At 36.2% G+C, this 16,357-nt stretch overlaps 3 protein-coding genes and 1 long non-coding RNA gene across 4 annotated transcripts in view; all 4 read left to right on the top strand.

Moving 5' to 3' along the window:
- LOC103381418 (mucin-2-like) overlaps positions 1-9,292 on the top strand; it is a 22,051-nt gene extending 12,759 nt beyond the window's left edge. Inside the window, exons 13-22 of the mRNA XM_025058018.1 lie at positions 2,714-2,993; positions 3,763-3,912; positions 4,011-4,069; positions 4,173-4,321; positions 5,104-5,235; positions 5,329-5,374; positions 5,503-5,540; positions 5,906-5,990; positions 6,624-6,849; positions 8,273-9,292. Of these exons, the coding sequence (XP_024913786.1) occupies positions 2,714-2,993; positions 3,763-3,912; positions 4,011-4,069; positions 4,173-4,321; positions 5,104-5,235; positions 5,329-5,374; positions 5,503-5,540; positions 5,906-5,990; positions 6,624-6,849; positions 8,273-8,446 (1,339 nt within the window). The 3' untranslated portion in view covers positions 8,447-9,292. The remainder of the gene's footprint in view (positions 1-2,713; positions 2,994-3,762; positions 3,913-4,010; positions 4,070-4,172; positions 4,322-5,103; positions 5,236-5,328; positions 5,375-5,502; positions 5,541-5,905; positions 5,991-6,623; positions 6,850-8,272) is intronic.
- Positions 1,303-2,800, top strand: LOC112487345 (uncharacterized). Its single transcript, XR_003050366.1, has 2 exons — positions 1,303-1,441; positions 2,714-2,800. It is a non-coding gene; the product is annotated as an uncharacterized LOC112487345 (long non-coding RNA).
- A 2,771-nt stretch (positions 9,293-12,063) lies between the features above and the next one.
- LOC112487390 (low-density lipoprotein receptor-related protein 2-like) lies at positions 12,064-15,839 on the top strand. Its single transcript, XM_025058017.1, has 6 exons — positions 12,064-12,130; positions 13,863-13,973; positions 14,146-14,265; positions 14,645-14,761; positions 14,897-15,007; positions 15,640-15,839. Exons 1-6 carry the CDS (start codon positions 12,064-12,066, stop codon positions 15,798-15,800), a joined length of 687 nt encoding a protein of 228 aa, XP_024913785.1. The 3' UTR covers positions 15,801-15,839.
- A 62-nt stretch (positions 15,840-15,901) lies between these two features.
- Positions 15,902-16,357, top strand: part of LOC112487389 (low-density lipoprotein receptor-related protein 2-like) — a 5,090-nt gene continuing 4,634 nt past the window's right edge. The window contains exons 1-2 of the mRNA XM_025058016.1: positions 15,902-15,938; positions 16,164-16,280. Coding sequence (XP_024913784.1) covers positions 15,902-15,938; positions 16,164-16,280 — 154 coding nt within the window. The remainder of the gene's footprint in view (positions 15,939-16,163; positions 16,281-16,357) is intronic.

Raw genomic sequence — 16,357 nt, 5'->3', positions numbered from 1 at the left:
AATGACTAAAACGTTAGCTAAACGTAAGCAAAAATGTTTCAAAACATATATGTTTTAAGACTAACTACTAGACACAACCAAAGATCTTCTTTGACCAGCTCTGAGTATATGTTTTGTAGGTTTTATAGCCATCTGCAGCCACCTAGTGGAAGCAGGTTTTTTTTTTTTTTTGTGGTGGAGGGGAGGGTGTAGCTCACAAAACACACCTTGAACATCGCCCAAAACAGATTTGCTGTCACAGGAACACTAGTTAAACTTTACCTTTTTTATTATTCTGTCTCTTCTGTCATGTTTTCCATTGACAGCTGTGACGTTCGACCTGGTTTTTTATTTCAATGCTGGATAGCAGACAGTGGTGTCAGCATTTGCGTGATACTTCTTTTATCACTGGTCTTTGAACCTGATTTAAAAACAGGCTCGTGAGCAGTTCGTTTATATTTAGAACCTTCTCTTATGATAAAACTTTTTTGTTTGTTTGTTTCAGCTAGGCAAACCGTTTGCAACAAAGTCACATCTGTTCACGTCTTTTATGAGATCCTAAATCAAAGGTCGCTTTCCTGACATCCCACCTGGTTTTAGTGTCAACTTGCTTCTGATAAGGGAGTGTAAATCGGCTGAAACACTTCCTTAAGTAGCATTTATTCCAGTAACCTTAAAGGTCTCTAAATATAACAAACGTCTTTCTAAGTTTGATGTTGATATTCCACTTAAAGCATAATATGTTAGGAAACACTACCTCCAGATTAAATGATTTGTTAGAAAATTAGTAGAAGAGTAGAAAAAAAAAGAAAGGTGTTCCTCCACGTCACCTATGCTTCAGTTGGTAACTTATTAAATCTAATGACGAGTCATATTTATCTAGTCCGTGACCTTGCTAGAAGGAAGTTAAATGAAAAAATGGAAAGCAAAAAGACATCAATTTTTCCATCCATGTTTCATACAGCAGGCTTGCTTATTGTGGAAAACTAAAAAAAAAAAAATCTTCCCCACTGTCTCAAAGCTATATCCTCATAGAGTGCTTGTTATTTTCATCTATTTCAAATTGCACAGATGGTGCGGTCCGAGGGTAACCAAACTCCTCGGGGAAAATTGTATCACAAACACATCCCCTGGTGTGTACCATACTGAATGACCTCACATTCACCTGTAATAATAATATATGCATGAAAGGGAACACTTGTTGTATTGTACTACATAACATAAACCATTTTAAAGATAGCGAGATGGGCGTTCTGGTAGCAAATACAGTATGTCAAAGTGGACACTCCCACCCACAGAGGAGTGGTGATTAATAAAGGTGCCTGTGGCAGACAGCCGATCATTTACTGGATCTGCCTTTGTCACTCACTGCACCTTTTTTCTTCCTTGTGTTTTTTTTCCGTGGTAACATTTGCAATGGCTGAAAAATTCAAATTCTCTCGGCTGGGTGTAATCTATGTTGGTAAGTTTTCAATGTTTTTATAGGCACATAAATATATGTATGTATGTCAATATATATATATATATATATATATATATATATTTACAATATCATATTAAATATAACTTCCTGGCAGTACAGGGCACGGCAAGCTGTTATCTCTAGTACTACAGTACCATGCTATACTTTACTCTTTATACCCTGTACTGTACTCCGCTGCTGTCAACACTGTGAATTTCTCCATTGTGGGATGAAAAAATGACTTCTTAATTTATATATATAATCATTAACTAAAGAAAATACTGAATACCTAAATACATTAAGATAAAACTATTTGGTAAGAATGTACTTTTTCACCGATAAAGTAATAATTTCATACCTACTAGCCCCTCTTTAGTTTCTGACTGTTATGTACTCTTTTGGGTGGTTTTGGTGCAGTAGAAGCGGCTACTTTTGTGCAGCAGGTTACCTAAATGTTGTACCGGGAAAACGTTCAAATGCTAGATATCCACTCGGCTCCAGTAAAATATGTGTTCAACACTCACAAAAGCTAATCTGAATATTTAAGTGTGTGTAAAGTCCGGCTATCTGACCCCAGTGGCAGACTCAATATTACAGTGTGTTATATCACCCGGAATGTTTGAGGTGGAGTTTGAATGGGTATGGCATTAAATGTGTTATATGTGAGGACATAGTAATGGCAAGGGTATAATATTAATTGCATATGTGTATTTTTGTCAACCTTGAAATACAGTTGATATAGTGTTTGATCCAAATGAGCCACACACGGTGGTAATTGGGCTCCCTCTAGTGGTAATGATGTGGGATTAGTCACTTGGAACAAAGTTTTAAGAATCACTGAGGCAGAAGAAGGCAGCAAAATGTCACTAAATGGTTCCAGGAAAATGTTCAACACGTTATAACCATTAGATTCAGTAGGCACAGGGTTTATTTTTCATTTTAAGTTTTGTGTCAAAAATTCATTTTTTTTAAAAATGATTCCTAATAGACAAATATAGATCCTATAGTCCAGGGGTCACCAACCTTTTTGAGACTGAGAGCTACTTCAAGGGCACCTAGTAATACAAAGAGCTACTTTTTGTTTGATACAGACCTTCCGACCAATGTAATAATACTAAGTAACAGTACAATTGTTGACTAGTTTTATTTTTAGAACATAACAGGCACCTGGGGGCTACCAGATGCCCCCAGGCACCACATTGGTGACCCTTGCTATAGTCTGACAGTTCTGGTGTCTTTATCTAATCCAACTGGAATGTTGTTTCTCCACAGCCCTAGCTCTTATCTCTTCTGCAACATCAGAAGCAACAGGAACAACCGAAGCTTCTGCAACAGCACCTGCACCAACAACCGAAGCTCCTGCAACAACACCTGCACCAACAACCAAAGCTTCTGCAACAACACCCGCACTAACAACCAACATTTCTGGACCAACAACCAATGCTTCTGCAACAACACCCGCACTAACAACCAACGTTTCTGGACCAACAGCCAACGTTTCTACAGAAATACCCACAACACCGTTACCTACAACAACACCAACACCAGGTTCGTTTGTCTGTTTATTTTAAATCAATTTTTTTGCAACTCTAACGTCAACCACTACATATCACTGATGTCAAAAACCTTTCTAATAGTAAGTAAACATAACATCTTTATGTTATCTTCAAATGTACTTCATTAGAAAATGTTAAGTTTTAAAATTTTTTTTTTTTTTTTTCGGAGAGTCCTACGATTATAACAGGAAAGTATGTGAGAAAGGTAAGTGAGTTTGTACCATTTACAAGAAGAACCTTGTGTTTGTGATTAAGAGGAGCCTTTAGAGAAAAAAGAGGGGGTGGGGGGAGTTTCGATGTTCAATTAAAAAGTACTATTTTTTGTTTGATTAAAAACTGCATAATAATAGATTGGTGATTGTTAAATAAGCAATAGCTGCATTTAAATGAGTCAAAATAAATTTAAAGACTTTCTTTAAGGGGAATATTAAATCATTTATGTGCTGCCAAAAGTGGCCCTTTGGCCCACGAGTTTGAGACCCCCTGGCAGTCTCACAGGGAGACAGCTGCTGCATATTTGAGTAAAACTGTATAATTGAAAAGGAGTTCATATAAAACTTTACAACATGGTGAAATATTGTTTTGTTTTTTTAACGGACCGACATCAGCTTTCATTTCCTTCAGTTTCCTTAAAATTGTCTACTCTTGTAGCTATGTTTTATAGAGACCCTCATGTTACAAACAACAAACTACTCTTGGCAGACTTGTGCGTGAATAAATCTAAATTTGCGATTTCTGATTCTATTTTTTCATTTTCTCTTTCTGATTTCTGATTCTATTTTTTCATTTTCTTTTTTAACTTCAGCCAAGGTTTTCCCTGGGAGTCTGATGGTGCCTGGTTTACAGTATGTGGATGCAATGAAAAATATTGCTTCAACAGAATTTGCAAGAGCATCAAAAAACATTACAGATGACGTAAGATTATCTTATCTGTAAAATGTGATATTCATGAAGTACGTATTTTAAGTCCAAAATAATATGTTGACATAATTTTTTTTTTCCTCTTAACACAGCTTGGACCAAGTCTTAACACGACCCGCACACTTATTAACATAAGAGTGGTCAAACTCTTGTGAGTGTCACGATAAACCTCTGTTAAACAAATACATCCTAAAGCAAAACTAAATTATCCTGCATAAGTGTAAACACCTAACATGTGGTAACTGTGATCTTAGGCCAGGTGCAAGTCGCCAGGCTGAAGGACTGACGGCAGATATAGAGATTGTCTACAGCGCCACATCTACCGTCACACAAGAAGGTGTTACAGGGTTTATGAAAAAAATAGACTGTAACGGCTGCCCTCTGGAAATTTCAGTATTCACAGGTACTTCTATAGTTGTATCTTAATCTGGGTATTACCGTGCATCAAAAAAATAGAAAACTAACATCTTGAGATGATTCTCATAAATGCGCCACTTTTTCTCATAATTATACCACAATTTCTTGGCTATTGAGCGTACCTGAAATAAGCCGCACCCACTAAATTTAAGAAGAGAAAAAATAATCCTACATTAGTGCTGTGTGACACTGCATATTTTGGTATCGCTCCCATACCAAGTAAATACTGGCCAGTATTGCCGAAACCGATCCGATACTTTTCAATAAATAAGGTGGATGAATTGCATTGAATCGCTAAATCTCAATTAATTTTCATGACCTTAAGTGTTTTTTTAGGACAAAGTTTATAATTAAATAGAAAATGCTCTACTATCACATTTTCTCTCCTCGTCTCTCCGTTTTTGTTGCTCCATGTTTTATTTTGGATGGGTTTTTTTTATTATATGTTTATATAAATTGGTAGTGTTTTTTTTTTTTATTATATGTTTATATATAAATATATAATTATATAATTGTATAATATATAATTGGTAGTGTTTCCACCATACCTGACTAGCATTTTACAAATCCCACATTTTGCTGTTGTTGTTACTAAATGCACTTTTTCTTAGAGGAGCAAAAAAGTATTCTAGAAATAAAATACTCTTTATTGTATTTTGGAAGTGTGTCAAATCTCAAACCAGATTATTTTTTCTTCCCCCTGACAAATCCTGGCTACCTATATCTTTTAGCGTAGTCACGCAGCTTCTTGTGTTTATTTGTTTGCAGAGGGAAACCTGTGTGACATGAATGATCACTGTGATTTGGAAACTACTAACTGCACACCTGGGGAAGGCACATTCACCTGTGAATGTAAAGAACATCTTATAAAGTCAAACTTCTCTGAGAGAATGTGCATTGGTAAGTGCGTCAAATAGTAAAAGTGTGAAGGTGTGTGTTATTATAATTTGTAAATAATATCCAATCAGTGCGTGTTTTATTTTGCTTTTACAGTTTGTAAGAGTGGACAATACTCGAAAGATAACATCGAGTGCGTCAAGTAAGTCTCCGAAAGTCGCAATGTCAGTTTTCTTTCTTTCTTTTTTTTTCTTTTTTCTTTTCATATTTTTGTTTGCTTATTCTTTAACTGCAATAAAGTTTAAATGGAACTGCCTGCCTATCTTTCAGCTGCCCCTTCGGTTCCACTGGTGTAAGCTGCACTGAAAGTGAGTATATATTTATCACTGCTTTAACACGCTGTCATGTGAACACATCACAGGGAAAAGCTAATAACCAAACTCGATGAAGGGGCAAAAAAAAAAGGTTGAAATATGATTTTTCCTTTTTTTTTTTCATAATAATAACGCCCTCTGGGTTAGTTACAAATAAATACAGGTGTCAAAGACATGCTGTTATTCGCCTTAGGATTCGCAATGTAGGAAAAATATCAAGTCATGTGTTGATTTGTCTGGATTAGTCACAATTAATCATTATTACCATCAAGATTTATTATAATAATTGAGCCACAGCTACCCAATGAATAATCAGACTAAACATTGAATTTGAATTTTTGTGTTACTTTGTTTAACAGAATGGCAGCTGGCTCTAGTCATTGTTGCATCTGTGCTGGGTGCCCTGCTGGTCATAATGCTCATCATTCTGTTGGTGACTTCCAGGTATGGTTTGTGCTAACATGTGCTAATTTTGAGGCGGAAATTGTCCAGCTAAGCGTCAACAGCACTAAAATCTCCATTACATAGTTAAGATCTGAGACTTTTTTTTAACGCTTATCTAGGAGTTCATTTAGGCTATATTCAACTAACTTATAGTATTCACACTACATATGTTGGAACTGTTAACTCTACTACTGCATGTACTAGTCGGCATATCTGCTGTTAACACAAGACTTTCCCAAATATGGGATCAATATAGTTAAATTATTATTATTATTATTTTTACTGTACGTGTTTATTTATTTCATACCAAATTTGTGACGTAACCAAAAGACTATAGGTTGTCCAGAACATAACTGAAATGCACCAAAGATATATAATAATAATTAAAGTGAGAGTTTTGTTAAAAGATGTGGTAACCAAAAAAAATAATCTAATGAAAAATATTAATTATAAATGAGTTATTAGGGAATAGACTGACTGAAAAATTGAAAATAGGTTTGATTAAATTGTGTCAAAAGCACCTCTTGTGAAAATGTGCCCTCTAATCCAGCTGATCATTTATGTATTTCTCGAACCCAAAGTCTAAATGCTTTTGTGTGAAAACTTCATTTGCAGTCGTTTTCTATCCTCCAGATCTGCCAAGAAAAAATCAAAGGCGAGTAAAAATGTAGACATTGGGAAGCCATATGTCAGTCACTCTCCTGCCAAGTCACCATTGGTATTCAGCAACGGCAACGCTTCGCTTGGAACAACTGCAGTGCCAGAAATTCCACGAGCCACAGTCCAGAGCAGCTGGAACGCCAGGGACAACTATGAGATGTCTCCAAGGAACGGCCGGCAAAACGGTGACAGGAACATGGTAAGCGTGCCGCCATATGTGTTTGATATGCAACCTCTGCAACAATCGTTATGATTGTTATTAACTGCGCAGAGCAATGTTGCCCCTATGGGCAACGAGTCAACTGTTAAAATGACTAAACAAACAGAGAAGGGAAATCGGTATTCATGGGGGCTGTCAAATGATTAAAATGAATATAAAATTTGAATAACCAGTTGATAGCTTTGTAGTAAGTAAGGTAACGATTAATCATGACTATAATGCACCGTTTATCATGATTAAATCAGACAAATCTAAGTTCTAAATATGACAAATTGTAAACATATCCAATAGAAAAACAAATTGCTTTGACACCTGATTCAAATTTGTGAGTGATTCAAATGATGGATTTAAAATGTAACAAAATGTTACAAATATAGCCAAAAGTATGTGCACGGCAGAATTATTGGATATTCAGTGCATGTAGTTTTTCCAATGCATTAACAATTTAGACCTGATTAATCTTTACAAATTAATTAATACGTTATGTAATGTGAATCGATTAGCACATGTATGTCAACAGATTTGCAGTTCAAAGCTGTTATGCCTCGCTTAGTAATGCAGAATTGTCAAAGTGACCGATTTTTTGGTGTTCCATGAAAGATTATCAGATTTATCATATATTTAGTGCAAAGACCTTATTTTTTTCGTCTATGCGACATTGAGGGGCAGAACAATTTTTTTACACCACTAGAGGTGGAAGCAGATGGACATTAAAAAACTTTTACAAAAGAGACTCTGAGCTATTGAACAATTTTTTGTGTGACTTACATCAATTCCCACAGGTATATCAGCTTTGTGTTCATCTAAACAGGCGCAGGTTTCACACTGAGTGATTAAAGTGGAATTAGAAGATTCTTATATTTTATTAAACATATGTTTTGGGGCACTTTTGTTTTGGTGGTACGACGTGGGGGTTTAAAAAAAACCCAAAAACATACATTTAAACACAAAAACATTTAAAAACATTAAATATGTGCCTTGTTTGGGTCAGCGGTGGCTTAGTGGTTAAGGAAGCGGGCGTGGGTCTGGAAGGTTTCAGGTTTGAGTCCCCCAGCTGCCAGCTGCTCTGAGCATCCATCCAAACGCACTGCTCCCCAGGCTCTTAAAGCTCCCCACTGTTCACTTGGGTGATATAAAAGTTAATTTTTAATGTGTGTTTGACATGTATCAAACACAGATTTTTATCTACGTTAAAACAACCAGAACTAATGACCAACCGCATACTTAAACATAGGCATGTAAGTGGCGTTTTGTTTACAAAAGAACTATTTGTAGTAGTAGCCTGTTTGTCGGTTACAATTTCAAAATTGTAAGAACTGTATAATAAACAAGAGGGTTTTAAAAAGTAGTTCACACAATTAGGAACATTTTATACCAAAGGAATTGTGTTTCTCTTATGTAGCGGTACCCTTATGATGACCACCGTGACACTGACTTATACGAGTTTCGACCAAAAAGCGGCCCACGTGATCAGACCAGACCACAGCACAATCCCTATGAACCTAATCGTCCTAAGATGAACCCATATGATGACAAGCGCGGCAGCAATCCTTATGACAACAGAGGATACAACTAATGAAGCACATCGAGGGCTCATCTACTACACTTCCTTTCCCATGAATAACACTAGACAAATCCAAATCATTTTAGACAGACAAATCACCAGCCTTCATCTGTGAATGTAATGTTTTTGTTTTTTTTGGTGAAATAGCATGTTTGTGTGACACTTTGTGTTTGTTTTGTTTTGATAAATACCCTGAGTTCTTCATACAGCTCTGAGCCAGCCTATTGGTGTGAAAAATTTCCCTTTTTGTTTCACTGCAACTGTATTATGCAAAAAAAACCAAGAGGAACTTTCTCATTTACATTAATTTTTTCACCAAATTTTTAGGTTTAGGTTAAATGCATTTACAGTAAATAACATTTGTGTGTGTGTGTGTGTGTGTGTGTTTACAATGTTTTACTTAGTGACTCCAACAAAACATCACTGTTCTTCTTATTGAGAGTATATCCAAAAGTTCAATTTTTTCAGTAAATAAAACCACCACTAAATAAAACTGCTGAGACTACCTTTACTATTAAATCTTGATCAACCATGGTAGCTGCGTTTGTTTTATTTAAGTTAGTGTTTTGCCTTCAAAGATAAATAAATAGAAAAAAGAACAAACCTTGAAAGGAAACCAGTACACTCATTGTTTTTATTTAATATTTTTTACAAATAAAAATGTGTTTGATTGATCTTAAAAGACCGGCTGCAGGCTACTTTATATACATATTGTGCATAAACCTTTAGGTAGTTGCAGCTCCGAGTGTTTGAGGTCATCAACTAAAATTGTCAATTTTCCAATGATTTAGAAATGTCTTGGTATGTAGTGAAAGTCATTTGTTTAATAAAAAAAACTGTCCTAACAACAACAAAAAACGCACCCAAACTATGATTATTTTTGAAATACAAATATTTCACCATGTCATTTTTAACAATATTTTACGTCTGTATCTGATGGAGTTTTACCTGTAGCATAGCAGGTTCTTCCAGATGTTTTTCTTTAGGTGGGAAATATTACTACAAAAATGTGTTCCTTAAAAAGCATTCTAAGCCAGGCGTTCGCAACGTTAATGCCACTAGATGGCGATAGCTGTTCTATGTACTGTAGTATCTTCACTCACTTCACCTTAACGTCAGCATCAAGTTCAGATATAAAAACATTGAACAGCTTAAAAACAAGGTGACTGTAAAATCAGGGGGGGAAACTTCACAACTCCCAATTATTTGTTACAGTATACTGTTTGAAAACAGCTAGTGCAAATATTTTTCTTATTCTTAACTAACTTAAATAACCCATTGAAACATGTATATATAATGTAATAATTTAAAGTACATATTGTGTGTAATGTTCACAATGAATGTCAGTGTTTGTATTTTATTTTAGAGAAAAAAATATGGAAACTGCTTCATTAAAATGCGAACTAACATCTCACTGCATTATAGCAACTTTCGCCCGGGAACTAATTAGCAGATGCAGCGGCAGTAGGGTCGCCACCCGTCCTGTAAATATTTGTCAATTGAATGTTGCGCCTATTATTGAATCAATACGGGGGGCGATTTGTTCCGTATTTCAATGAATTACCAATACACACGTGTCACTAATATGCACACATCAACACTAAATTGACCAAAAATCGTTAAAATAAAATACAGGGAATACTAAGGCCAGCAATGTTGTCGCTCCCGCTTCTACGCAGGACCCCGCACATACGTCATGACGGCGTCTGTCAGGTGAGCAATACAGTACTACAGACAAGTATTAACTTCTAAGTTAATAAATAAACAAATAAATGTATTTGTTAAGAAAATATGTTTTTTTCTGGTTTGAAGATGTTTGTTTGATTTTTTGTTTGTTTGGTTGTTTGTGCTCCACCTACCTCGAGCTGTCGGGCGGGGCGCCGTGCTGGGCGTCCCTGATTTTTATTTCTATATGTTCTCTGGTTGTACGCCATACATTGGATTGTGCTACATTCACTCTGCATTTATGTTGTTATTTTTTGCCCTTCATTATGTCTCCCAGACATAAGTCAGATTCTTCTGATGTTTTTATGTCCTTTTTTATGATGTTACCACTGTGTTACTGTAGGTGAGTGACGTAGGTACCGATGTACAGTTTGTGAGTTCCAAATTATGGAGTGAAATGGCACCTTAGGAATGGAATTCCAATGACTCCGGTAATAAAGTGTGGCTGGGACACATTATTATATCCAATGGCTGTAAGGAATGTATGCTTGACTGAGTGTTGCAACTGATGCAAAAAAAAAACAAAAAAAAAACTATGACTATGACTATACAGAGGGGCCACATCAGATTCTCCTAACCCTGTAAGAATCTGCCCTTTCCACATAAAACAATCTATCATTAACCAGGTTAATTATGATCATGCATTATTATGATTAATCATGATTATTCCACATTTTTTGTTTCAGGAATATAAAGAAACATATATAGGAGTGTTGGTTTATCTGTATTAATCATGAATGATCATAATCAGTTGTGATGAATCAGGAATGTACAGAAACATACTTGGAAATGTTGATTTGTCTGGATTAATCATGCTTATTTGTGGTCATGAATAATCATATTTATCTGTGTTCATGATTAATCTATCCAGAGGAACCTAGTGATGAATGTGATTTCAGATTTTATTGTTTTGACAGCCCTAATATTAGTATTGTACATTATAGGTAATATGCACGCAGAATATCTTAATTTATCATTTAGGTCAGGGGTGTCAAACTTATTTTCACCGGGGGGCCACATCAGCAATAGAGTTCCTCTGTATAGATCAGTGGGCCCCAATTCCCGGTTTGCACACCGGTACCAGTCCATAGGCATAGATGTAACTACTCCATATCAGACTAATACATGCTTCTACAGTTGATTCCTATTTATTTAAGCTACAAATATAGTTCATTGCTGTGTACTAAAAAAAAACAAAACATTTATTTTCTCAGGTTAAGAAACTCTGCTGAATGGACTTTACTAAATGCTTTTTAAGCTCCCGCAGGCCACACAAAGTTATTTGGTGGGCAGCATTTGCCCCCCGGGCCTTGAGTTTGACTCGTGTGATTTAGGTCATTCACTTTGATTTGGGTTTTTTTTTTACAGTTTTTTATGTTTTGATGTTAGAAATCAACTCTTAGCATTAATCAGCTTTTTATAGCACGCGAACATGCTAGGGTTTATGATTAACGCGTCCTTTATCTTTACAGACCTATTAACAAAAATGACACAGAGGTGGTTTACCAAGAAATACTGAGATAATTAGAATATTTCATCGACCGTATAGTCTTTATTACTCAATTATGACAATAAGATCCACCTCTGTGTTACACAAATATGAGCTGTTACTTTTTCTTGCTGAAGTGGACAACATACCGACAGGTAAAAGTTAATATTGGATGGACTTTATGTAAACCAAAACCCATAAAAAAAACCCTGTGTTATACCCGTGTCACATTGTGAGTCTGCTGGTGTGGCGTATGGAACACACCTGGTTCCACTAAGACAACGTATCTGAAACGATCCGGCTCATTTGGACGATCTGGAATCAGGGAACACATGTAGCTCAGGCTCCTTCACTTAGACCAAACCAAACTTCCCAACCACAGAGAACTAAAGAGGAAGGGTGGAGAAGTGAAGTAATGGCCTTTACAGGTCTCCATCTTCTTTCTCTGCTACTGCTGTCTCATGTAACCGCACTTGTTCGAGGTAAGCATATGTTCCTAAAGTGTCGTCGAGCTTATTTTACGTTCTTCTTTCTGGGTTAACATATGATTTCTTTGAAAACACTCAATGACAAACTGAATGGATTTACTGGTGCATATTTTGCCTCCGGCAAAATTTGGGTTTAACTTCAATTGGATTGCTTTTTTTTTCATAACTTGGTCTCATTGTGCAGATGTGAATACATTGAAATTGATTTAATAAATAATCTCAGAAGGATTACTACATTAGGGCTACAAGACAAAAAAAAAATGGTTTGTGCTCTTGTTTTACCGCCAGTATCACCAGTTCAATTGCCTTTTGTAACCCAGTACTGGTTTCGTCTCACAGTACAAAGTCATGATGGATGAAATTAATTGTTTACTCCAAATTGTATGGATGTAAGTTTGATGGTTGCTTTTATCTACATGTGAATATGGTGAATGGAGTCAGCAGTAGAAGATGGATGGAACTGCAGTTACTATAACGTTGACTATTAATGCGTGGTGATTAAGGTATCGGAGTCTTACTCCTGTGGATTTCGTTTGCTCAGAAACGGGTATGATTTTGTTTCGTTTTGGTTTTGTATTTTTAACCATTTTAAGAAGAAGGTTCAAACAATTAGACATTCTGTCAACATAATCAACCATCTCTCTCTTTGTTTTTAAACTTGAAACTGTTTTTATCAGCTAAATAATCATCTATCTATGCATCTATCTATCTGTCTATCTATCGATCTATCCATCCATGTATCTACATGTATTGCACATAGTGGGATTACTTACAGAATTCTGTTAAATGTATCAAGCTATATTATTGAACAGTGAACCATAGTGTGTTGGACACACAGCAATGAAAGCATAAAACCATCACCTTGATATTTTCATGTTCTGGGACAATGTGAACGGCCATACAATACAAAGTACACATCCGTGTGCTGAATCAGACACACACTGTCAGGTCAAAGTGATGGACTTTTATATGATGGTGAAGAATTAACTCTTCTATAAAAGCCAAATCACATGTTTTGGGGGTTTATAATGCTGCAGCTGTCATAAACATAGTAATTCATTGGTAACAGGCACGTTTTTTCCCGCAAACTTACATTTGTATTTTTCAAAAAAGATTGGTGCCTTGAAGATAAAAAGAGTTCACTAAGGTTTACTTTGTCTGTCTGGGTCCATGAGGCTCACACACATTTTAGTGCAACTTTGCACCTTCAACGCTCGTTTATACACAATAATGAATGAAAAATGTGTATTATTTACCACAGTTTTCCTATTTATTGCATAATAATAATAGGATATTTTAAGGTTGTAACAGCAGCCCTGAACACTTTGAGTTGCTTCCGTGCCTTTTTTCTATATTACCAAAAATGGTAAGGAAATGGGGGGCCGACACGACAGTGTTGATTATTTTATTATCAAATTTTACTGATATTTTTTTTTTAACCATTTCTGAGCATTTATCTGTGTTTTGGTACTTTGAACTACCTTCTGTAATTCACAGACAAAGAAGTATTTGTAAATGTTGGACAAGCATTTACGTAAAATTATTATAATAATAAGATCAGGTGAAATGAATGATACAGTATATTTTTCCTACATTGTTAAAAGCCCTTTGAAGCTTAGGTTTAAATGTGCAACTGACCTGTTTGAACCCCTGTGAGCAGGACAAGATCTCATATCCTTCATCAAACACTGACGACAGCTCTGTCTGGATCTGTGTGTTTTTACAGGAACTTGTGAAAATGGTCAGTTTCAGTGCAGCAATGGACAGTGTATTGACATGGACTGGAGGTGTGATGGTACCAAAGACTGCACAGATGACTCAGATGAGCAAAACTGCCGTGAGTATCGTACCTGCTGGCCGTTGTGGCAGCCGACCTAGCGATCGGCCTCTGATTTCCTGCTTTGTTTTAGTTCTGTTCATTGTGTCCTGCTTGACTTGTGCTCCTCAAGTTTTGATACTCTTCTATGTGTAGATTCTGACATAAACTCTCAGACTCTTTGTCGTTCCAGAAACCACATGCAGTACGCAAGAATTCAAGTGTGTGACCAGCGGTGAATGCATTTCCCTGGGATTTGTCTGTGATGGCGAGGTAGACTGCGTCGATGGCTCAGATGAACAAAGGACCTGCGGTGAGACAGTGCTACAGACGCTATTGTTAAGCTTCATCTATCATTTAAAAATAATTTATTAAAAATAAATTTAAATATTATTAAATGAGTCATGCAAAAAAATTATAAAATAAATTAGGTACACCAACAAAAGTCAAAATTAAAAATTTACAAATGGGTACAGCAATAAAAATACATTTAAATCTAATTTCAGCAATTAATCAATTTGCCGTACCGTGTTTATAATCATGTGTTCAACACAAAAACGGAAACTACTTCCATTTTAGGTGGAAGGACCTGCGTTTAAATTGAATCTAATTTCAGCGATGAATCAATTTGCCGTACCGTGTTTATAATCATGTGTTCAACACTGCAAAAACGGAAACTACTTCCATTTCAGGTGGAAGGACCTGCAGCACAGATCAGTTTACCTGCCAGGAAGGCCAGTGCATTCCCCTCAAATACAAGTGTGACCGAGTTAAGGACTGCGTGGACAACTCTGACGAGAACACCTGCAGTAAGACGCACGTCTGAGACTGCTGTGCTAAATCGCAAAACTCACAAAATATCACCAGATAGTGTGTTATCATATCTGTTTATTATTTGCTTTAAAACCACCATGTGAAAAAGTAACCATTGAAGTGTTGTCCAGACTATCCACAGTGCACTGAGAAGACGTGTGCGAACGGAGCCTGTTATAAAAACTCCCAACACTGCAACGGGCTGCAGGACTGCAGAGATGGCTCAGATGAATTCAACTGCAGTAAGTTGAAAATCAATAAATAACTACTATGTAGAGTATATAATATTTTTTGTGTATTGGTGTATTTTTTAATTATTTATAGTAATTTTAAAATATAAAAATATGTCCTATACAGTGCAGCCAGTAGGCAGTTTCTTTGTGTGTTTCGGGTTTACTGTATATTTTTATGCATTTCTTGCCACTGGACATGTGGTACGGTGCAAACGGTAGATAGGAACTATAAAAACTATGGAAATCTGGAGTGGCAGAAAAGTATGTGGGGGTGGCGCAGGATATGTATAATGACAGGAAGGTACATTCAGGCACAACGTGAAACATTTACTTATGTCAACATACATATGAAACCATAAAAAGGACTTAACAAATGTTTTGTAACAGATGATATACTTACATAATATTGTACCAATAACAATAAAAAGTAGTACATTTTTAAAAATAGAAAATGCATTTTTCATAGATGTAGGGATCAAAAAAGTGTCAGCTCACTTTATGTCTGTCAATCCTGTCTTTCATATAGGCATGTCATAGATATAGATACTTCCCACAGTGTGCATTTGTTCCTATACTATATTATTGAATTTGTCACATTTAATCACTAACAGTAATTTATTTTCATTTTAATGTATTTACAGCAACGAACCACTGTCCCATCCACCAGTTTCAGTGCACGAATGGCTACTGTGTCCCAAATTCGTTTGTGTGTGACCACTGGGACGACTGTGGGGACAACAGTGATGAACAAGGCTGTGGTGAGGATGACACTAGTCATTTAGGCTTCATCGCAACAGAATAGATGAGAGTAGTACCATTTCTATCTATCCATCCATCCATCCATCCATCCATCCATCCATCCGTGTTGAACAGAACCAAGAGAGACTGCAGGACGGATCAGACATGACTGTTGGCTGTGCAGATTCACTCTATTCACCACGTAACATAGAGGGGCGCTGTTTCACATGATAAAACAGGAGAAAGGAGGAGACGACAGTGTTTTTATAAAATGGTGGTTATTGTTTTTTTCTGAAAAAATAAAGAAGCCTGGCTTCCCTTGGCCTGTGCAAGAAAATAGGTGTAACAAGCAAGACAAAACACAGGACACAGAAACTACTGACCAAGATTTGCTGTGAGTCCTGATGTAAAATTCTTTTTTTTTTAGTGTACCAAAGCTGTAGTGGAAATCAGTTCACATGTTCTAGTGGGCGATGTATACCGCAGCGCTGGGTGTGTGATAAGTTCAACGATTGTGGAGACTACAGTGATGAGAAAGGATGTGGTGAGTGAAAACATCCTTCTTAGTAGATCAATAATGAAGTTATTTTAAAAGATAACATGTATTAAAGATTTTTTTTT

The sequence above is a fragment of the Cynoglossus semilaevis genome, chromosome 8 (assembly GCF_000523025.1).
Source record: "Cynoglossus semilaevis isolate Cse_v1.0 chromosome 8, Cse_v1.0, whole genome shotgun sequence".
Taxonomy (NCBI): Eukaryota; Metazoa; Chordata; class Actinopteri; order Pleuronectiformes; family Cynoglossidae; genus Cynoglossus; species Cynoglossus semilaevis.
The sequence above is the reverse complement of the archived record's forward strand: the minus strand, read 5'-3'. Positions and strand labels throughout refer to the sequence as shown.

What these genes read in the sequence shown, in the direction of transcription:
- LOC112487390 (XM_025058017.1), top strand. Translation starts at nt 12,064, where the DNA reads ATGGCCTTTACAGGTCTCCATCTTCTTTCTCTGCTACTGCTGTCTCAT. An exon ending in TGTAACCGCACTTGTTCGAG is followed by an intron (nt 12,131 to 13,862) that starts GTAAGCATATGT and finishes GTGTTTTTACAG; the next exon opens with GAACTTGTGAAAATGGTCAG. An exon ending in CTCAGATGAGCAAAACTGCC is followed by an intron (nt 13,974 to 14,145) that starts GTGAGTATCGTA and finishes TTGTCGTTCCAG; the next exon opens with AAACCACATGCAGTACGCAA.